At 36.7% G+C, this 23,927-nt stretch overlaps 1 protein-coding gene across 1 annotated transcript in view; it reads left to right on the top strand.

Moving 5' to 3' along the window:
* Positions 1-23,927, top strand: part of LOC141337902 (uncharacterized) — a 52,450-nt gene that overhangs the window by 9,614 nt on the left and 18,909 nt on the right. Inside the window, exons 6-10 of the mRNA XM_073843478.1 lie at positions 131-1,958; positions 2,510-2,680; positions 6,916-7,120; positions 7,592-7,734; positions 12,349-12,526. Coding sequence (XP_073699579.1) covers positions 131-1,958; positions 2,510-2,680; positions 6,916-7,120; positions 7,592-7,734; positions 12,349-12,526 — 2,525 coding nt within the window. The remainder of the gene's footprint in view (positions 1-130; positions 1,959-2,509; positions 2,681-6,915; positions 7,121-7,591; positions 7,735-12,348; positions 12,527-23,927) is intronic.

A 23,927-nucleotide genomic window follows, 5' to 3' on the forward strand; every position in this document is an offset into this window, starting at 1 on the left:
CTCTCATATCATGTGTTCATAATCTGTGCTGTTTCTTACAATAACAGACTCCCTTTAGACTTCCATATTCTGCTCCAAACACAACAAACCCAGAGACTAAACAATCTGTGTATTTTATTCCTGTATTTAGATGAGCTGTTCTTCATTCATCAGCTAAAGTGTAGCCTAAAGGAGAAATATCAGTGTGTGTTTGAAGGAATTGCAAAGCAAAGTGACTCTACTCTTCTGAATAACATCTACACAGATCTCTATATCACTCAGGGTTGTAGTGAACAGGTCAATACTGAACATGAGGTAAGACAGATTGAAGTTGCTTCCAGACGTCATGAATCACAAGAAATACAGGTTGAATGCAGAAATTTGTTTGAAGCACCTAAACAAGACAAGCAGATCAGAACTGTACTGACAAAAGGAGTTGCTGGCATCGGAAAATCAGTCTCTGTGCAAAAGTTTGTTCTAGATTGGGCCGAAGGAAAAGAAAATCAGGATATCAGCTTCATATTTCCTCTTCCATTCAGAGAGATGAACTTAAAGGAGAAAGAAAAACAAAGTTTGACAGACCTTATAACTCAGTTTTTCCCAGAGACAAAAGGACTGAACCTTACAAGAAGGAACAAAAAAGTTTTGTTCATTCTTGATGGTCTGGATGAATTCCGTCTTCCTCTAAACTTCAATGATAATGAGATGTGTTCTGATGTATCTTCACCAGCCTCTCTGGATGTTCTTCTGACAAACCTCATCAAGGGAAATCTGCTTCCTTCTGCTCTCATCTGGATCACCACCAGACCAGCAGCTGCCAGTAAGATTCCTCCTGACTGTATCGACCGGCTGACAGAGATACGAGGATTCAATGATGCACAAAAGGAGGAGTACTTCAGAAAAAGAATCGCGGATGAGAATCTGGCCAAAGAAATCATCGATCATGTTAAACTATCAAAGAGTCTCTTTATCATGTGCCACATCCCAGTCTTCTGCTGGATTTCAGCCACTGTTCTCCAGAACATTTTAGAGGAGAAAAGAAATAATGTTGTGAAAAACAATCAGGCCGATGATGTCTCCAAAACACTGCAGGAGTCAAATACTGAAGACACTCCCAAGACTCTGACACAAATGTACACACACTTTCTCAGATTTCAGATCCAGCAGAGCAGACGAAAGTATGATGGAGAATATACACCAGATGTTTCCTGGGATAAAGATGCCATCTTTTCACTGGGGAAACTGGCATTTCATCAGCTGGAAAGAAACAATGTGATCTTCTATGACACAGATCTGGAAGCCTGTGGTATTGACGTCTATGAGGCATCAGTGTATTCAGGCATGTGTACCCAGATCTTTAAGGAGGAAACTGGGATTGTTCTTGGTACCATGTACTGCTTTGTTCACTTGAGCATTCAAGAGTTTATTGCAGCTCTATATGCACATCTGTTTCTAGACATAAAGAAGAGAAGTATATTTGTTCATGAGTCTACAGAACAGGAAAACAAAAGTAAAACCATGATTGATTTGCTCAAGACTGCAGTGGACAAGGCACTAGAGAGTGATAATGGACATCTGGATCTTTTCCTTCGGTTCCTCCTTGGTTTGTCTCTCCAGTCCAATCAGCGACTCTTACAGGGTCTGTTGACACAGCAAAATGGAAATGACCAGAGCAAAAAGGAAATAGTTCAGTACATCAAGCAGAAATTAGAAGCTAATCTGTCTCCAGAGAGATCCATCAATCTGTTCTACTGTCTGAATGAACTGAACGACCAAACTCTGGTGAAAGACATTCAGACTCACCTCAGCAAAGGAAGTCTCTCATCTGCTGATCTTTCACCTGCCCAGTGGTCTGCTTTGGCCTTTGTGTTGTTGACATCAGAGGAGGAGCTGGAGGAGTTTGAGCTTCAGAAATTCAAGAAATCAGACGAGTGTCTCATTAGATTATCAGCAGTCATCAAAACCTCCAAAAGAGCTCTGTAAGTTGTCATGAAAATTCTTGTTGTTCTGGAAAATTATTTTAAAAAATTCTAGTATTTTTCTTTAGCTGAGAATGAAGAGTTTTGTTCTCCTTTTGTTTTCCAAAAAGGATGATGGGTTGGTCCATCAAATGTCCACTCAAATGTGTGCAGTAAATGTCAACAGATAATCAGCTAACCAGTGATTGTGGTTTATTTTAATGTATAATTCCAGCCTTTCTGCAGTACTAGTTGTACCAAATACTGGGTCAGTGTGGTACCCGCTGATAGACAGCTGTTCAAACATTCCTGTGCATATTTTTGTGAACACTCTGGAAACAGTATTGTGTTTTTTACAACATGTTTTACAGCCAGTGTTGAGCACATGGTCATAATAGTTAAGTTGTTTAATCAGTATTCACTTAGTAATGCTTTTCCTTGAAGCCATAGAACTAACACTTTCAAATGTATAAATAATTGTAATTAAAGCTGTAGATTGACTATTAATATTTATTATTTGTATTTAGCAAATGTATTTAATCTAATATTCTGTAATCTTATTTCCGTCGTAGGTTAAATGATTGTGGCTTAACAGAGAGGAGCTGTTCAGCTCTGGCTACAGTTCTTGGATCAGATGCCAGTCTGAAAGAGCTGAACATGAGCAATAATAATCTGAAGGATTCAGGAGTGAAGTTGCTCTGCACTGGACTGGAAAATATGAAGTGTCATTTGGAGATACTGAGGTAAGTTGTGTGACAATAGACCAAAATTGAGGTCAACAAAAGCATAAGGTGAAAAACAGACTTGGATAATTTTCAATTACAGTATCAGTACTATAAAGTTTATTTTCATTTATTTTTAACATGTTTTACCTGTAAAAACAATCCGATTGTGGTACAGCACTGTAATTCAGGATTTGTAGCACCCAAACCCCATAAAAATCACAATAACTCATAAGCATTAGTTCTGGTAATATTCTTTTTAATTGTTGAACATGTTATTTTTAAAAGTACAAATTACAAATATTGACCCATTAGGATACAGCAGGAAAAAAGAGCATCATCAGAGTCCCCTGGAGACTTTGTATCATGGCAAACATACACATACTGAAAAGCAAAAATAAGAACACAATCAGTCGTAGGTTTTTGAACACTAAGATTTCTAATGTTTTTTTTAAAGAATTCCCTTCTGCTCATTAAGCCTGCATTAATTTGATCCAAATTACAGCAAAAGCAGTACAATTGTGATATATTTTTATTATATAAATGAACTGATATTTGAATATATTTTAAAATGTAATTTATTCCTGTGATCAAAGCTTAATTTTCAGCATCATTACTCATCTTCAGCAGGATCACATGATCCCTCAGAAATCATTCTAGTATGCAGATAAACATATTTTATTGTTGTTATTATTATCAATATTTAAAACGTTTTAAATGTAAGGATTCTTTGTTGAATAGAAAGATATTATTTAGCAAGGATGATTTAAATTGATCAAGTGATGATACAGACATTTATAATGTTACAAACTATTTCTATTTCAGATAAATGCTGTTTATGTGAACTTTCCATTCATCAAAGAAATAATTGACATTTTAAAATATATATAAAAAGGTTATTTTAAATAATATAAATGGTTCAAACGTGGACTGTTTGTGCTGTACTTTGGATCAAATAAATGCAGGCTTAGTGAGCAGAAGAGACCTTCTTTAAAAACATAAAAAAATCTTACTGTTCGAAAGCTTTTTATAGAATGTTTATAGAATTTGCCTCAATTGTCAAACCTGGTGCTGTATGCATTAAAAAACATTATATACTACATATGAACGTAAGAAACTTTTTATTGAAATTTTTTATAATGAATTTTATGAATGGGCCAGTGAATCACTGATTGAAGGTGTTTAAAAAAGGTTTCATTAATTCAGTAATAAAACTGGTGTGTGCAGAGATGACAAACATGGCTTTATTTAGAACCATTTTTAATAAATGGAGCAAAAATACAATATTTTCTTAATGATTTAAATAACTTAATATTACCTTCTTGTTTATTGAATTTTGTTGTCCTGACACTTAGTTAAGTCTGATGTAGACCATGATAAATGCTAACCAATCTGTTCATATAAACGTTCTAAACGTGTGTTTCCTATAAAGTCTGTGCATATAATATGCCTACTATGATTAAAAATCCATATGTGTTGATTTACAGTGACGATAATCTAAATTTGGCAGACGGTAAGATTGCTATCATGAATGTAAAGGTTACAGTAAGTTAAAGATACCTGAAGCAGCTGTTTAAATGCTGGTTTAATAGAAATAATTTTAATGTGCATGCAAACTCAATCTTGATGTGAAAAGACATGGTAATAAAAAAACATTTGGTTCCCTGGGTTAAATACCTTACCAATGTGTACTATAAATACAATATAACTTGCTTAGGATAAAATCATCTGAAAAATGCATGAATGTAAATGCAATGTCAAACAAAATGTGTTTTGGGTCGCCTGATTCTGCATGTCTGTCAAATGGACAACTGGCTGTATGAGGATTCTGCCCCTGATGGTCAGCATCTAGTTTGTGCACGTTGATACACACATTTCTTACTTAAACATCATTTGAGGAGATTTAATTTGCTAGCTATGAAGAGGCTGCGTTGAAAAGATATTATGCTGCTCTGTGACTAACGTTAAATTTGTCAACTTTGGCTTACTGACATTATTAGCTCACCAGATAATGTTATCATCGATATAGCAGTCATTCACAAGAAGAGGATCCAAAATACACCTCCGACGTTACAGACGACATCCATACCAGAAACTTGAAAATAACAAACAAAATGTAGCGAGGCCACAGGAGGCAAATCAAAAATCACACTATAAATACAAACCCTTTAAATGCTGACTACACCACCCCTTTAAAGTAAGGGGAACTAACTATTTGATGGAAAAGAGGTTCGTTACCATGAAGGGCAGAGACATAAGATATCAGTATACAAAATATATTTATTAAGTTCACAATTGAATAAATTATTTAAAACAACTCAGACAAAATATGACTCAATGTCACACAGAACAAAGCACTAATTTAAGGCTCACCCGTAGCAGGGTAGGCTAGCTGCAAAGTGATTTTGTAACCACACGCCACACACACGAACGCACACACACACACACAGTGAGGTGAGTGACTGTAACGGCAATCCACACTCTGTGCTGCAAACACCACCACCAGGATAATAGAGCAGCTAGCCGCCCAACTCAGGGGCCTAAAACACAGAAAAAAAACAATTAATCAAAATACAAACAACATCGTACTGAAAATAAAGACAATTTCCAAATGGTTGAAATATGTGCAACACAACTGACAATTGTTGCTATATAGGTAATGAAAGGACAAAGTCGAAAAAAGTCAGGACAGCTACTGCCACAACTACCGGCTTTAGCGTGTAAAAAGAAAGAAACAAAAGTAAACAAAACAGCAAAACAGCAGTGCCGTCTTAATCCTGTTCTATGCAGGATGCGATCACCCAAACACGCAAAAAGACGAAGCGCTCCCAAAGAAATTGTTTGTCCTAACAAAAAACAAATTGTTAATAACTTAAATCCGAACAATTATTTTTATTAAAAATGTACTATACATACCAAATGTCCGTCACAGAGACACACAAGTCATACAATTGCTCACAGCACAAATCTCAGCAGTTTATAGGAGGATGAGTGGAATCAACCCAACTGGAATAAAAGAATGTGAATTATGGTAAACACGAATGCTATGCAAACGATTAATGAAACTCAACCTACCGAGGGATAGTGACAGCCTGCACACCAACGCGAAGCCGTGAATAAGATGCTATTCCAGCTACAATGAATAGATTTTATTAACGGATATGCCCAACTCGCTGCAACATTAGCCAAACAGCTAAAACGTACCTTTCAGATGGAAGTCTGCACGCACCAAGGGGCGGAGCTAGCCATGACGCATCCCAGGTAACCCAATTGCAGCCTTTATATAACAAATCCCCGGCTCTAAAAGGCTGTCAATCACAAGTTCAGGGGAGGGAACTTGCCCACTCTGCCACAAAAAGAAGGGCTTGAAAATACTGTTTAAAATCTGGACACAAACAGCGGTGTTGCCTAACGCACTTTACCTCAGTATTTCACCTCAGTTCGCTGTTAAGGTTAAATCAGACGAGCTAACTTACATTAAAATGCAGCAGAATGTACAAACGTGTTTCTCTGATTAACTAAGTTTATTTCGACTAATAGGTCACCTTAACTTACTCACCAGTCAGTCCATGTTTTCACCGTTATGGCCATCAGTCAGGAAAAAAGCTTACCAACATGAAAAATACGATGAATATTGTTAGTTTGCTGTTAACAGGTGAAAACATCTTAAAATTGCTCAGTTTTTCATAAAACAGAAATATACTAACCTTTTGTGAAGTTAATGATGGTGCAACATTTCTCTTTTGTCCTTTTACTGCCACTTCCTCTCAACAGGAGAAAATAAATCTCCCTTGCCATTGGTCAGTTTTTCGTGGGCAAGTTCACTGCTGTAAATTTACAGTAGGATTTACAGTAGTGGAGGATTACAGTAGTGATCATATATTTTCCCACAATCCTTTGCAGTTTACAGTACAATACTTATCTTACTGTATGAGATCTTAGAGTATCTTACTGTAGATATTACAGTAAAATACTGTTCATATTACAAAAATCGGTTGCAGTGCAATTTATGAATAAGTTAACATGAGCAAGGACTAAGTCAAGCTGAACAGATGCCTTGTTCATGTGAACTAATGCATTAACTAATGTTTATTAATACAACCTTAATGTAAAGTGTTACTGGGTTGGCTTTTATTTATTTTATTTTTATAGCTGTATAAATAGAAAAATAGCTGAAATCCCTAATCTGGTGAAATTGAAAGTGACTTATTTAATTTTCTTCTTATTTTCTGCTCTTCCTCTTTTTGTCAATGTAGGTTAAGAGGCTGTAAAATGACAGATGAAGGTTGTTTTGCTGTGACTTCAGCTCTGAAATCAAACCCATCACACCTGAGAGAACTGAACCTGAGCTGGAATAAACTAGGAGACTCTGGAGTGAAAAACCTCAGTGATCTACTGATGAACCCACAATTCAAGCTGGAGAAACTAGAGTTAGTATCATTATACTGTACAGCAGTTACAGTCAGATTAAAGTTCACTGTTTAGATTAGGACCACTGGACTCTTGACATCTTTGCTGTGAAACAATCTTTTATTAAGGGAAGTATAATCATTTAATCTATTTGTATAGATAGCAATTGTAAACTACACTATGAAATAGGTTAAACAAATGATTTGATTTGATTAAATTGATGATTTTTATCTATTAAAAATGTGAAAATAGACCATTTAATTTAGTTAATTTTACTGTTGTTTCTATATTGATTCTATGTATTGATTGATTATTTGTTGACTGAGGATGGGTCCAGACTTGGATTGTAACTAGTGTCCTCAAATACTCCTGTCTTGGTTTGTTTCATATCATTAAGATTTCATGATTTTTCTGGTTTATTAGTGACTGTATAGCATTTGCTGATGATCATCATAGATCTGAGTCATTGTTATTTCTCTTTCTGTCTTCAGTCTGTGTGGATGCAGTATATCAGAGAAACAGTGTCTCATCCTGACTTCAGCTCTGAAATCAAACCCATCACACCTGAGAGAACTGAACCTGAGCTGGAATCAAATCACAAACACAGGAGTGAATGACTTATGTGACGTACTGAAGGATTCACACTGTAAACTGGAGAGATTGAGGTCAGTAACATTCACATACAAGAATCAAAACGATGAAAATCACTTCAACAGTTTAAACCAAAACACTTTCTACTCAATATCTCATGATGAGCTTGACTTCACATTATATTTGTACTTTATTTATTTTTAAACTTCTGCTGCATAGTTAAAATATAAAATTGAGTTTTTGAAAGACAGAGAGAATAAAAACAGAAAAGTCACAAAAAAGTCACATTTTATTATTGCATTTAGAAATATTTATATAGCGGTAAATAAAGTGAAATGTTTGCAAACATTATGAACACTATAAACATAGCTATAGTCTGTTTTAGTCCCCCTTACTCCACAACAAATCCTTTCAATTTAACGCCATTCAGAACAGAACAAGAATGAAAAATATAAGTAGTTTATAAGCGTCGAGCCAAAATGAATGAATTGAAAGTGAAATAGAAACAGAAACTGTTGTTGGGCTCATGTAGTCTACCTCTCTGATTTGACACCAACCCAAAAACTCTCTCATCTTCACAATGTATTTGTGTGCTAAACTATTATTTCTGATGTAAACTAGTCTTTGTCCTTCACTCATGTTCAATATGGATGTAAACGTCATTCTTCACATGAGCAATAATGTTTGTCATACTATTTGTCAGACAGTTTTTTCCACAGGTGGAGGGTGAACAGCTCCAGGGTAAGGCTAACTAAAAACATCATAAACTCGTCCTTTTAGGAAAAAAACAGACGCAGATTTCATGTAGGCTAACAAAATATCTTTAATGGGGCTGAATTGTATTTAATGTGACTACAATTTAATAAAACATTAGAAATTTATAATTATAACATTTAATTTCAACAGTTATTCAAACAGCGAATAAATTATAGGCCTATTCAGAAAAGGACATTATCATTAACTTTGATCTCACTCTCCAAAAAATAAAAAATAAAACCACGCACACACATTTATAGTCATAATCACCAGGGATTTAATTCCTAGAAATTCCTTTTTTTCGAGGGTCAAATGATCAATGAAGACGGTTTAAACTCAACAAAATGGTAAAATACAAATACAAATTATGCTTTCAGCTATTACAATAGCACAGTTTAATAATGGAAAAATGATCATGTTTCATTTAGTTTTTATTTCAAAGTTAATTTAGAAAAACCTCTGAAGCATTTTTGTTGGTTAAATGGACTTTAAATGTTTTTTAAAGTAATGACTAAGAGTTGATCATCTTTGTTTGATCAATTTAGCCTTCTCAAATCATCACGACTTGCCTAAAATGAAATCTACAGATATAAAACAGTTCAAGCATATTACACGTTAGTTTGAACGTTTAACCTTGATACATGTGCGCTGTTGGATTAATATCCAGTCGTTTGTGTGGAGACTGGAAGGCAGCTGAAGCATGTTTTGCAGGACATGGAGGTAGGGATGGCTCGATACCACAATTTTGACTTCGGTACGATACTAGGATCTAATACCTTGGTATCGATACTAAATCGATACCATAGGTTAAAAAAAAGGAAACAGGCAAATATAGGTGAATTGAAAATAGTTTTATTTAACACAGCGCTTGAATAACTGTGCAAAGAAATTGTTGCAAAAAAATAATAAAAACTAAAATTTTGATTTTAGAAGAAACAAAACTGAAGAGATCTAATTAAAATAAAGTAATCTCTTAATATATTTTTGGTCTTTATCACAAAGAAAATGTGAATGCAACAACAAAAAAACCTACAGAGTAGAGGATACAGGTTGGATTGGGATTTTGGGACTGAATAAAATGGGTTCACATCTACATATCTGTCATAGTTATGTCAGTTTATGTCTTTGGTTTCTCCCATTGTCTCCCCCTGTGGATCTGTGTCATTTTGGTTTAGCCCCATCATCTGTGTCATCACCGTCACCTGTGTTTAGTAATTAGTCTGTCTTTATAAGTCTGTTTGGTTCTTGAGTTCAATGTCGGTCTTTAATCGTTCTATGTGTTCGTGTGTGGATGTTCCTGCTTGTTCCTGCCTGTTATTCTAAGTATATATTAAAAGATAGTGTTTATTGTAATCTTGTTTCTCGTCTCGTCCGTCCAGCACGTCACCTTATTACAATATCTTTGCAGTCTTTATTTTTTTGCTAGCTCCTTTGATAGCTGCAGTGCGCGTTTCATCTGTGTGATCCATCGCCGTTTGTCTGTTATTATCACGCTTGCCGGTTTTACGCCAGTTTGCGCAACACTGCCGCATAGTGGTGAAAATCGGAACAGCGGATAAAATACCGAACTGAGCAAACTTTTGATATTGTACCGTTTGAAAAATAATAAATACCAGTATTTTCACAGTACTGGTATACCGCACATCCCTACATGGAGGCGCCAGTGCGATCACTTTATTTCTAACAGTGAAAACAATCTAAATTACGCCGTCATTTTTGCTCAAAAAGGTAAGAGTAATACATCATTCGGACCTGTAACGGGTCAACTTTTATTTTAGTGCACTCAGTCACAATATAAACACATTGTGGGTTTATAAAATAAATAGGAAAACAGAAGATGCGCTTTCTGCCGTCTGGTCTTGAACAGAATTACTTCACAATGATAAAACTCAGCGAATAGTCTCACAAACATGATAGAAAATATATATCTATAGAAAGATTTAAAAATTACCACTTTAAAATTAAATAATTCTAATCGAAAGTAGAAATGTTCATTATGTAACCCTTAAAGATGTATTTCTATATAAAGGCACGTACAATGAGGAGATGGCGAGTATTTTTTTCTTCCTCTCTATTACTGATGAATGTCTAAATATAAAAATAAGGAAAAGTCTAAAACAGGCCCAATTATAATTTTGGCTTATTTTATAATTCTGTTAAAATATAAAACAAATTATAATGGCATATAGTATGTGTAAAAATTGTCCTGTAATTGTAGATGCTTATATTTTCTGATTTTTATATTTCTATTCTGAATACCTTAAAATTTAGAGGATTTGCTGAAAAGCAATTTTGTCTGATATGCAAATTATTTACCCTATTAGTATTTTATTCCATATTGCAAATACTTTAAAACAGCTTTAAAAATGTCTTTATTGTGTTCCAGATGCTTTTAAAGATCTTTCCAATATACATTTTATGGTAGCTTAAATGTTAACAATGAGTTTGTTGTATTCCCATCCCATTTGAAAAGTACCCTAATTTATTGTTGTATGAAGGTGCGTATAGCACGATTTTCTGTTTCTGTTTGGCGTAATATTTATATAAAATGTACATTCTCATGCAAAAGACTGATTCATACACTGTGTAATGAATGACTTACATTGTAGGTACGTCTGAGCTTTGCTGTTTATGATGAGAACAATCAAGAATTGCGCGCACTCAACAAAACCGACAGACTCATTTGAACGCTTCTGATTAGACACTGCATTCCTAAGATAAACAGAATCGTGTGTGATTGGTTATAATACACAACACTGTAAAAACACCTAAAAAGAATTACTGTGCAACATGAGCAGATCTTAATGTAATGCTGCAATCGACACTTTCTATTCATGTTCTTTTTTTTGCCCCAAGTCCCTGTTGCTAAGCCTTCCCAAGCCTTACACACGCTCCGCCTATGTTTTTTTTTTTTTTCATTTTGTTTTTTGTCAAATATATTTCACATATTTATTTATTTATTAAGTTGGCTTGAGAAAGCCAAATTACTGAAATGCAAATTTCTGACTGCTGCTCCTCGAGCTTTAACTCTTCAAGCTCCAAAACTCAGTCCAGATCTTCAGACTGATCTGACTCCAGCTGCTGATCCGAATTACGCTTTTCCTAAAAATAAAGATTAAAATTGAGAAAATCCCATAGACTTACATTGAGGGAATGTTCAAATGATCAACACTATTCAAACTCACACTGACAAAACTCCCACAATCCCTTGAGACTCAATCAAACTGCCCTTCTATGCAGACTCTATGCAAACTCATTCAGACTCATGCTAGCAACATGTTATGCTGAGTTCAGACTGCACGATTTTAGCCCCGATTTTGACTCACTGACAGGTTTTGAGAAATCGCCGACAAATGCCCGAAATCACAGGCAAATCGATGCTGGTTCACGTGACAATCACACAGTGTGAACTATCAAAGACGCGATCTGAGAGAATCGCCGACACCCGTGAGATATTTGACATGCTAAATATCTGGACCTGTCGGCAATTCAAAATCATGAATCGTGTGAAATGTGTTCTGACTGAAAATAACATTGGTGATTATCTACAGCCAATCAGAGAGCAGCATCCAGCCAGCGGGAAGTTGGGGGAGGAGTTAGCATGGCTTCGGTTCAGAAAAGGGCTTATTTTCTTTTTTTTTCTTTTCACTGCAAATCAGTGCACATGCAATTTATTAGTAATACATTTGTATTTATGATGTTATTCAGCGCTGTATGTCGGTGTGCTCTCGGCGCTGACCACAGTCTTGGTGTTTGTCAGTTAATGATCAGTTAACATGCTTTGGTTTTATTGGTTCAGGAAAAATAACTGAAATCCCTAATCTGCTGAAATAAACAAGTTGATCTTTTTTCGTCTGTTTTATTTGCTTATGATAAATTATGTGATTATTTTATTTTCTTATTTTCTGCTCTCCCTCTTTCTGCCAATGTAGGTTAAGTTACTGTAAAATGACAGATGAAGGTTGTTCTGCTGTGACTTCAGCTCTGAAATCAAACCCATCACACCTGAGAGAACTGGACCTGAGCAGGAATAAACTAGGAGACTCTGGAGTGAAAAACCTCAGTGATCTACTGATGAACCCACAATTCAAGCTGGAGAAACTAGAGTTAGTATCATTATACTGTACAGCAGTTACAGTCAGATTAAAGTTCACTGTTTAATTCAATTCAATTCAATTCAAGTTTATTTGTATAGCGCTTTTTACAATACAAATTGTTGCAGAGCAGCTGTACAAAAGTTTTAGGCTACTACAATATATTTAGTAGCTTATTAGTGGTGAATACTGTATGTTGAGTCGATATACATATGATATAAATATTAAAATCAGTAACTGTGTAATCAAACAGATGATGAACACTAATTGCAATGGTTATGTGCTGTAATCGACTTGTAGGAAAATTATGTAGTGCTGTATGTTGTTTCAAGGCTGGCATCATCTGCGGTCCTCTGAGGGGTTGGCATCATCTCTTCTTCTGAATCCGGGCTGAATCTTGTGTAAACCCTAGTTACCACGGGATGGAAATCCCGTGGCAGAGACAGAGAAACAAAGAAATAATTAGCGTAGCTGCTGTTCCAACTTCCGACCAAACAAAAATGATGTGTTTAGCCCAAGCTGAGGAATATTAATGTGCATTTGATCAGATGTAACTGAAATTACAACGTTATGAGATACATTATGTGAATGCTTGGCTAAAGAGATGAGTCTTTAATCTAGATTTAAACATAGAAAGTGTGTCTGAACCCCGAACGTTATCAGGAAGGCTATTCCAGAGTTTGGGAGCCAAATGAGAAAAGGCTCTCCCTCCTTTAGTGGACTTTGCTATCCTAGGTACTACCAAAAGTCCAGAGTTTTGCGACCTTAGGGAGCGTGAGGGATTGTAGCGTAGTAGGAGACTAGTTAGGTATGCAGGAGCTAAACCATTAAAGGCCTTATAGGTAAGAAGTAATATTTTGTAAGTGATACGGAACCTAATAGGTAGCCAGTGTAGAGACTGTAAAATTGGGGTAATATGATCATATTTTCTTGACCTGGTAAGGACTCTAGCAGCTGCATTTTGGACTACCTGTAGCTTATTTATTGAAGAAGCAGGACAACCACCTAGTAGTGCATTACAATAGTCCAGTCTAGACGTCATGAATGCATGAACTAACTTTTCTGCATCAGAAACAGGTAACATGTTTCGTAGCTTAGCAATGTTTCTAAGATGAAAGAATGCTGTTTTTGTAACATAGGAAATATGATTTTCAAAAGACAGGTTGCTGTCTAATATAACACCCAGATTTTTGACTGTAGAGGAAATAACAGTACATCCATCTAGTTGCAAGTTGCAGTTTAAGAGATTCTGTGTACTGTTTTTTGGTCCAATAAGTAATATCTCAGTCTTATCTGAATTTAACAGTAGAAAATTATTGGTCATCCAGTCTTTCACATTTTTAACACACTCTGTTAACTTTGCTAAGTTAGAAGTTTCATCTGGTCTTGTTGAAATATATAGTTGAGTGTCATCAGCATAACAATGGAAACTAATCCCATATTTCCTAATAATATTACCGAGGGGTAACATGTAAATTGAAAATAGTAGTGGACCTAGGACAGATCCTTGTGGCACTCCATACTTTACTGGTGTTAGCTGCGATGACTCCCCGTTTAAATAAACAAAGTGGTAGCGATCGGACAGGTATGATCTGAACCATCTTAAAGCCTGCCCTTGAATACCTGTATAGTTTTGTAATCGATCTATGAGTATTTCATGATCTATAGTGTCGAACGCAGCACTAAGATCAAGTAAAACTAGTAATGAGACGCAGCCTTGATCTGACGCAAGTAGCAAGTCGTTTGTGATTTTTACAAGTGCAGTTTCTGTGCTATGATGGGGCCTGAAACCTGACTGAAATTCTTCAAAGAGATTATTATTTTGCAAGAAGGAGCACAATTGAGCAGACACAACTTTTTCTAGAATTTTAGACATAAATGGAAGATTAGAAATGGGTCTGTAATTTGCCAATTCACCAGGGTCTAGCTGTGGTTTCTTAATAAGAGGTTTAATAACCGCTAGTTTGAATGGTTTTGGGACATGACCTAAAGATAACGATGAGTTAACAATATTAAGAAGCGGTACTTCTGCTACAGGTAACAACTCTTTTAGTAATTTAGTGGGTACAGGATCTAATAGGCATGTTGTTGGTTTAGATGTTCTGATAAGTTTATTTAATTCTTTCTGTTCTATAGTTTTAAAGCACTGGAGTTTTTCTTCCGGTGTAATGACTAATGTTGAAGTATCAGTTGCTGTAGTATCTATATTAGTTATTGTATTTCTAATGTTGTCTATTTTATCAGTAAAGAAATTCATAAAGACGTTACTATTAAACTGTGCAGGAATATTCAGGTCAGGAGGTGTTTGGTTATTTGTTAATCTAGCCACTGTGCTAAATAAGAACCTTGGATTGTTTTGGTTTTTTTCTATGAGTTGGTGGATATACTCTGCTTTAGCAGCTTTTAAAGCCTGTCTATAGCTGGACATACTGTTTTTCCATGCAATTTTAAAATCTTTTAAGTTAGTTTTTCTCCATTTACGCTCAAGATTACGAGTTTCTTTTTTGAGAGAATGGGTATTACTGTTGTACCATGGCGCAGTACGTTTTTCTCTAACCTTTTTTAGCTTGATGGGGGCAACAGCTTCTAATGTGTTAGAGAAGATAGTGCCTATGTTACTAGTCATTTTGTCTAGTTCATGTTTATTTATGGGTGCACAGAGCAGTTGAGATAAATCAGGCAGGTTATTTGCGAATCTATCTTTGGTAGCAGGAACAATAGTTCTGCCCAGACGATAGCGCGGAGCTATATACTGTAGTTAACATCAGTGATACGCAGCATGCACGATACGAGGAAATGATCGGTAACATCATCGCTTTGAGGTACGATATCTATATCAGTAAGATCAAGTCCGTGTGATATAATTAGATCTAGTGTATGATTAAAACGATGAGTGGGCCCAGTGACGTTTTGTTTGACTCCAAAAGAGTTTAACAGGTCATTGAACGCAAGTCCTAACGCATCATTTGTATTATCAACATGAATGTTAAAATCCCCAGCAATTAATGCTTTATCAAAATTAACCAATAGGTCAGAAAGGACATCTGCAAATTCTTTTAGGAATTCTGTATACGGCCCTGGAGGTCTATACACAGTAGCCAGAGCAAGAGATAGGACTGTTTAGATTATTTGAAGACAACAGACTCAAGTCACATCATTTATAGTGCTGCATCTTCTGCTTTTTCTCCATCATCAGAAAGATTCAGCAATACTATTAGTTCATGGGTTTGTATGTGTATTAGAAAGAGCATTAAACTTGCTGAAATCTGACATGTTTGCTGTGAAACAAGACAGAAGTGAAAACAGAATAAAAACCAGTGTAACAAATGACAGTAGATTATTCTGACAGTCACATTTATACTGGACTAATGCTACTTTCAATAAATCTTTTATTTAAAATGTGTATTTAGAGATTGTACTCTAAAATAACTTAAAATAATTTATTAATGTATTAGATTATCTTGCATTACAATTATGAATTCAGACGTTTTAAGTGTTAATTGTTCTTTTGTGTCTGCATTAGTCCTATATATTAATCAAATTAATAAAATGCACTTGTTGAGTGAGGACAAATCCAGACTTGGATTGTAACTAGTGTCCTCAAATACTCCTGTCTTGGTTTGTTTCATATCATTAAAATTTCATGATTTTTCTGGTTTATTAGTGACTGTATAGCATTTGCTGATGATCATCATATATCTGAGTCATTGTTCTTTCTCTTTCTGTCTTCAGTCTGTGTGATTGCAGTATTACAGAGGAACAGTGTCTCATCCTGACTTCAGCTCTGAAATCAAACCCATCACACCTGAGAGAACTGAACCTGAGCGGGAATCAAATCACAAACACAGGAGTGAATGACTTATGTGACGTACTGAAGGATTCACACTGTAAACTGGAGAGATTGAGGTCAGTAACATTCACATACAAGAATCAAAATGATGAAAATCACTTCAGCAGTTTAAACCGAAACACTTTCTACTCAATATCTCATGATGAGTGGGTTCATGGGTTCACATTATATTAGTGTCAAATTCTTCTCCTTAATGATTTGTTTGTAAGATGATCTTCTCTTCCTCTGTTTGTCTCTTTCTAGTCTTCAATACTGTGGCATTACAGATGTTTATTCTTTAACTCAGTCTTTGACAAACACAAAAGCACTGCAGTTTCTAAAAGAGCTTGATCTGAGAGGTAATAAGATTGGAGACTCAAAGCAGCGGCTCATTGATGTGCTACGAGACTCAAACTGTAAACTGAGGTGAGTAAACTTCACTTTGTGATATTAAAGAGATCTTCAATTACCTCTGATATGTGGACAAATATTAACTTTCAAATATTTGTGAAAGGAGATGATCAAATAATCATCAAGCTTTATTTCAAAGGGTTTGTGTCAGAATGAAATGTAAAGTTGATCAAAATGCTGAACACAAAGGAGGTAAGAGAACAAAAGCAGACTGTCAGAGCTTTATCCAACAACAGCTGCTTTATTAATGCCATCATTAATAGTGAATCATTCCAGTTTGAAATAGATTTGGTCAGATTGGAGGAAAACGCTGGTAAAATCAGTGCAGATTCCAGCTTCAGCTCACAGCCGTCCAGCATCACATGATCAATGTCTCTGTCTCTTGTGTGTTTTTACTTTGACAAGCAACACGTCACATTACTTTACACTTACTTTACTTTCACTTATTTACTGAGACCAATACAAATGTTGAAACTAGAGGAAAAACAGCTTTAACTAGTGGAACATTGAACTGAAAGGGTTTTGTTTTGAGGCAAAATCACATTAGTATTTGTTCTTGTGGTTTATTATATTTGGCGTTCACTCATTAGTGTGTGTTTCTCTTTATAGTGTCTTAACAGGAGTCACACAAACATATGAATGGAAATCATGTTCAGATGTATTTAAAACAAATATTGTTATTTGTGCAAGATCATGTAAATGTAACTTTAACTTTAAAAGAAACTGTAATTGAAATAGTAACTGACTTGCGAATTGTTTCACACTGATTGCTCTCTTTCTTTTGTTTCATGTTACAGTGTTTCTAATCTCAAAAGTCTATCATGGCAATAAATCATCAGAAGACAGATGATGTCTATCCTAGTTGTTGGATCCTGATGAAAGCAGCAGTAAACATCAGGTGAGGATCCACAGAAGAGCTTCACTACTGTGTCTATGAGGAGAAAGAAATGTGTGATAAATGTGTGAATGTGATCCATACAGGTGAAGAGACTCAGACTTTACAATCAAATAATGCAGCATGTGTGTTAGAAACATGTGATACTGAATGATTCATGTTGATTTAGTATTCAAGCAAATGATGCTTTTGTTTTATTGAAAGCTGAAACAGGAGGAAGACGCTCAGATGAGTCTGTCTGGCTCTTCAGTTTAATAATATTTGTATTAAACTCATCCATAATGATTCAAATGTTTAAATGTGATTGTCAAGTGCAGCACTTAAATGTGTCAAAGATATAAAACAAGTCTACAATGTGAAATTAAAACATTGACATGATCTCTCTTACATGTAATACACATTGTTCTTCTATTTAATTGTATATTCAGTTAGCTGTGTGTCTGTCTGTTGCTGATGTACAGATGGACAATCACAAATCCTCTCATTACAACAAACAAAGCAGAAACACAATGGAAATAAAAGATGCTGAGCTAACAATTACTCTTCATTAAATGAAGCTTCACTACTCTAAAGCTGTCCTCTTGGGAAATGTAGCAAGCTAAGCTACAGCAATGTAGCAAACGTAGTTTACCGTGCAGATTTGTAAAATTTAATTTTTATATTGAACCAACGTCATTCCAAGTCAGTGCTCTCTCAGTGATCAATATAACTGTCAGTCAAACAGATTTACAGGCATAAAAGTTCAGTTTTATTGTTTATTCAACAAATCTTCCAAAACAATTTGTCAAAATAAATAAATAAATAAATAAATCAGTAAAAAGTTCATGGCCAGATTTTCCTCATATTGTGACCAGCAAACGAAATGTTTGCTGTCGACCGGAAACCCTCTATTGGTAGGTTGGGGGTTCTTTCTTGAAAAATCAATTTTTGAAAACAATGTAACCTGTTTTTGAATATCAAACGAATAAAACAGGAAAAACTCAAATTTTGTAAATCAAATAATTGTATAGGTCATATGGAATTTAAAGGGGTCCTATTATGTTTGTTCACTTTTTGAATTGTAGCCAGTGTGTGGCGTGTATGTTTGGACAGGGATGAAACCCAGCGTCTGGTGATGTCTATGCATTCCAGACTTCAGGCTGTAATTGACTGCAAAGGATTTGCAAACAAGTATTAAAAAAGTGAAAGATTGATTTATGATTATTATTCTGTCCCATTACTTTTGGTCTCTTAACTGGGAGGCACATATGCAAACTGTTGTAATTCCTACACCGTTCACATGATTTGGATGTAAATACCCTCAAATTAAAGCTGTCAGTCTGCATCTTGTTTGTTTCATTTCAAATCCATTGTAGTGGTGTATAGAGACAAAAATGTTAGAATTGTGTCCATGTCCCAATATTTATGAACCTGACTGAATATGATGAAATCCTTGTGGGAATTTCAGTAGTAGATATTACCTGATACATTAATGTAATGGACAACTGTCACAGTCTGGTGGGTTGAGGAGTGGAGAATGGAGGACATGTAACGTTAGTCAACATTAACGATGGACAAAGGGTAGTGAGCAGACACAGACTTAAATACACAAAAGACAAGGCGTGGTCACAAACGAGATAACAGGATGACGAGGGGGAAATACAAATATGGGCAAGAACAAACCAAAAGGACTAAACCAAAAGGGGGAGAACAAGGACTAAACCAAATGAACTAGAAACACAGGGGGAAAAACACTAGGAGAACAGAACAAGACAGGACAAAATACTGACATTACACCCCCCTCCCCAAAAGGCGCATCTCGCGCCGTCTAACATCCATAAGGGAGAGGGGGTGGGCGCCCTGGAGACCACTAGACAGGAATACAGGAACCAATGGATACAGGGGTGGTCTCCAGGGCGGATCAGGGAGCTCCGGAGGCCATGGCCGGGTAACCAGTCCAGAAGGCCATGGTGGGTCTGGGAGCTCAGGGGGCCATGGCCGGGTAAACAGTCCGGGAGGCCATGGCGGATCTGGGGGCTCAGGAAACCATGGCCAGGTAAACAGTCCAGGTTGCCATGGCGGATCTGGGGGCTCAGGAAGCCATGGCCGAGTATACAGTCCAGGAGGCCATGGCCGAGTATACAGTCCAGGAGGCCATGGCCGAGTATACAGTCCAGGAGGCCATGGCCGAGTATACAGTCCAGGAGGCCATGGCCGAGTATACAGTCCAGGAGGCCATGGCCGAGTATACAGTCCAGGAGGCCATGGACGAGTATACAGTCCAGGTGGCCATGGCGGATCTGGGGGCTCAGGAAGCCATGGCCGAGTAAACAGTCCAGGTGGCCATGGCGGATCTGGGGGCTCAGGCAGCCATGGCCGAGTAAACAGTCCAGGTGGCCATGGCGGATCTGGGGGCTCAGGAAGCCATGGCCGAGTATAGAGTCCAGGAGCCCATGGCCGAGTATAGAGTCCAGGAGGCCATGGCCGATCAGGGGAGTAGCCCCCCCCCCCCAAATTTTCTTGGGGGAGCCTAGGGTATAGTCCACCCAGGAGAGCACGGAAGGGCACATAGGAGAGAGCTCCGGCTCTGGAGGGCGTGCAGGAGAGAGCTCCAGCTCTGGAGGGCGCGCAGGAGAGAGCTCCGGCTCTGGAGGGCGCGCAGGCTCTTGAGGAGCGGGCTCTGGACGGCGCTCTTGAGGAGCGGGCTCTGGAGGACTGGACGACCCCAGCGGAGACTCTGGAGGGCTGGGCACTCTGGAAGAGCAGGCTCTGGGCGAGCGGTCACTGGAGGGCGCTCTGGCGGCGCAGTCACTGGAGGGCTGGGCGGAACCAGCGAAGACTCTGGGAGACTGGGCGGAACCAGCGGAGACTCTGGAAGGCTGGGCGGAACCAGCGGAGACTCTGGAAGGCTGGGCGGAACCAGCGGAGACTCTGGAAGGCTGGGCGGAACCAGCGGAGACTCTGGAAGGCTGGGCGGAACCAGCAGAGACTTTGACTTGGCGGTAGCCATCTTGGGTGCAGACTCAGGCTTGGTGGCCATCTTGGCCGGGGATTCAGGCTCGGCGGCCATCTTGGCCAGGAACTCAGGAACGGCGGCCATCTTGACCGGGAACTCAGGCTTGGCGGCCATCTTGGCCGGGAACTCAGGAACGGCGGCCATCTTGGCCGGAAACTCAGGCTTGGTGGCCATCTTGGCCGGGAACTCAGGAACGGCGGCCATCTTGGCCGGGAACTCACTAATTTGTCCATTAGTATTGTTGATCAATTGAGGAGCATTTGTGTTGGATAAAAAGTCAGTTAACAGCCCTAAGAACAGCCTCAACATGTAAATGCAGTATAAATCACAGAGGTGGCTGAATCTGGTGTAGATGCTACAGAGACCTACCGAAGGAGGAGCAGATCTGACCAAATGTAAGTTACTTTAATACTAATTCACATTTCAAGCATGTATGTTATTCTGCTATCTGTAGTCATTTGTTATTATTAACTTTTATATTAATTTGCACATGCATTTCTGTTTGTTTTTTTAGATTAAGATTTTTATCCAATATTTCAATTCTACATTTATCTGCTCCCTCATCAAAATATAGAAAATCCATGATTAAATAAAACAAGTAATAAAATGTTAAGAACAAAAACAAAAGAAAAAATAAATGTACATTTATGTACCCAACTAATAACATGATTTCCATTTTTCCTTCCATTTGAGTTTGTTTTGTTGTTCATTGGTTTATAGTTTTGTGTTTTATATTAAACACAGTTCAACACAGACTTATGAAATGCTGTTAGGACATTTGTGTTGTGTAGATACCATAATAGTGACTGCATAGTATAAGTCTGACGATAAGAATGAAATAAACTTTACCAGCCAATTTACAGGAGATCAGCGTAATAGATGAGGTGAAAACAGGGGCTATTATCATGAAATAGAAGATTTTCAGCAGCTCAGATAATATTGATGAGCCTCAGACTATCACTGTAAATCCTAACAAGTTCAGCTTACTTAAAGTTTTAAAACCGATGGCCTTTTTTTAGCAAAGTAAACTTAAATGTAAAACTATAAGTTAATTTAATAATCTGTTTAAAGTAAAGAAAGCAAACTCTTCCCAAGTATATTAAGCAATAAATATCAAGTTAGTTTCATGTCATTTCTAGTGAACATACTCCAGGAGATTTAATCTTACTTAAGATTTAACAGTAAGATTGCTTTATTAATTCCATTTAGCTAAGTTTTTTGTGTAAGTGTTCTGCAAACATCTTAAAACTAGATCTTTAAAACATCTGTGTTCTTATAATACCCTTATAATACTGTGAATATATATAAACTACTGTTCAAAAGACTTGTAATAGTCTTTAAAGAAGTCTCTTATGCTCATCAAGGCTGCTTTTATTTAATGAAAAATACAGAAAAAAAACAGTAATATTGCTAAATGTTTTTACAATATAAAATAAAGTTTTTTTATGTTGACATACTTTAATTGAATTTATTCCTGTGATAAAAAGCAGATTTTTTTTATCAGCTGTTATTGCAGTTTTAAGTGTCACATGATCCTTCAGAAATCATTCTAATATGCTGATTTATTATTAGAAAGATCAATGCTGGAAACTGTTGTGCTGGCAAATATAGTTTTGGAGCCTGTGATACTTTTTTTTTTTTTTTTTTTTTTGGTTTCTTTGATTAATTAAAAGTAAAAAATAACAGCCTTTCTTCAAAATGTAAATATTTTCTAACAGTATATTTTTTTCTATCACTTTTTATGATTTCAACACATCCTTGGTGAATAAAAGTATTAAACTTAAAAAAAAAAAAAAAAAAAAAAATTACTGACCCCAAAAGTTAAAAGTTAAATGACAGTACATCTGTGTTTTCTAGAAACAAATGAAAAAAAAAAAAAAGTATTTCACTTTCTCTTAAAAGTGTTAGTCTCTTTTTCTTTTTCAAAGGTGTGTACATGTAAAAAAAAAAAGAAAAAATTCCTGTCCCTCATGAAAAGGAGTGTGTAGGAGCCCAATGTAATTGTAACCACTAGAGAGCGGTTTGGAATGGGAGGAGCTGGTTTGGTCATGTGACATTTAAACCCTCATGATTGTGTGTGAAGGAAGGTGAATAGGTGACGGGATCACATGGTTCTTACGTATAGTAAGATTCATTGAGTCCCGAATCCATGCGTCTTTTATTGTAAACCGCATTTCATTCATTAAAAGAGCAAAGCAAAAGACGGATTCTGAATGGACAATGATTTTATTTCCAACGCATGAGTAAAGAACATCTGATCAGCTGTTCATAAGTGGATAGGACGCTGCTACAGAGTGATACATATGTATTATCAGAAAACTACCCACAAAACAAAACTGGTAGGAAAGCACAATGATACAATTAATATCATAAAGTAAAATGACATACTAGAAGAAAACTTTTAAACATTGTTTCTGAATCTCACAGATGAATCTGCTGGTCTTGAAGGTGAACTTTATTCGCTGTAAAAACTACAGAAGATGTTTCTTTTTCCTGTCGCATGTTAGAGCTGATTATGACAGATTTCTACAGAAGAGATTGTGTTTTTCTGCTCATTATTGTGTCACGTTTGGTGAGGATGAGACCTGAAAGATGATCTACTTACTATCAATCCTTTTTGTGTGCATGAGTAGATTAGGAGACTGAGTCAAACTCTTCCCACATTCAGTCAGTGATATGGTTTCTCTCCAGTGTGGATCCTCTCATGTGTTTTCAGGGTTTCTGACCGACTCAATCTCTTGTCACAGTGTGAACACTTGTAAGGTTTCTCTCTAGTGTGGATCCTCTGGTGGTTAACTGTCATAAAAGTCTTCTTACACTAAAAACACATAAGATCTCTCACACCAGTGTGTATCTTCTGATCAAGTTTTAAACTCTGCAGTTGTGAAAACTCTTTCCACATAAAGGACATGAATGTGGTTTCTCCTTCATATCGACTTTCAGGTGCTCCTTCAGGCCTGTAGACCACGCAAATATTTGTCCACATTGATCACATGCGTGCAGCTTCTCTCTAGTGTGATGTTCATGTGCATCTTCAGGGTTACTTCTTGTTTAAAACTCTTCCCACTGATCTCATGTCAATGACTTCTCTTTGGTGTGGATCTTCATGTGAACATTGAGATTCTGTTTTCATCTCAAACTCTTTCCACACTTAGTGCAGGTGAAGTAAAAGATACTTTTAGTCTGTCAGCAAGTTTCTTCTCTAGTTTTGACGTTGTTTTTCCTCCATCCGATCTGAAATTAAAGTAAAAACATTACAAGATAAATCATTAGAAATGTGAAGAGAA

Source organism: Garra rufa, chromosome 7, assembly GCF_049309525.1.
Source record: "Garra rufa chromosome 7, GarRuf1.0, whole genome shotgun sequence".
NCBI lineage: Eukaryota > Metazoa > Chordata > Actinopteri > Cypriniformes > Cyprinidae > Garra > Garra rufa.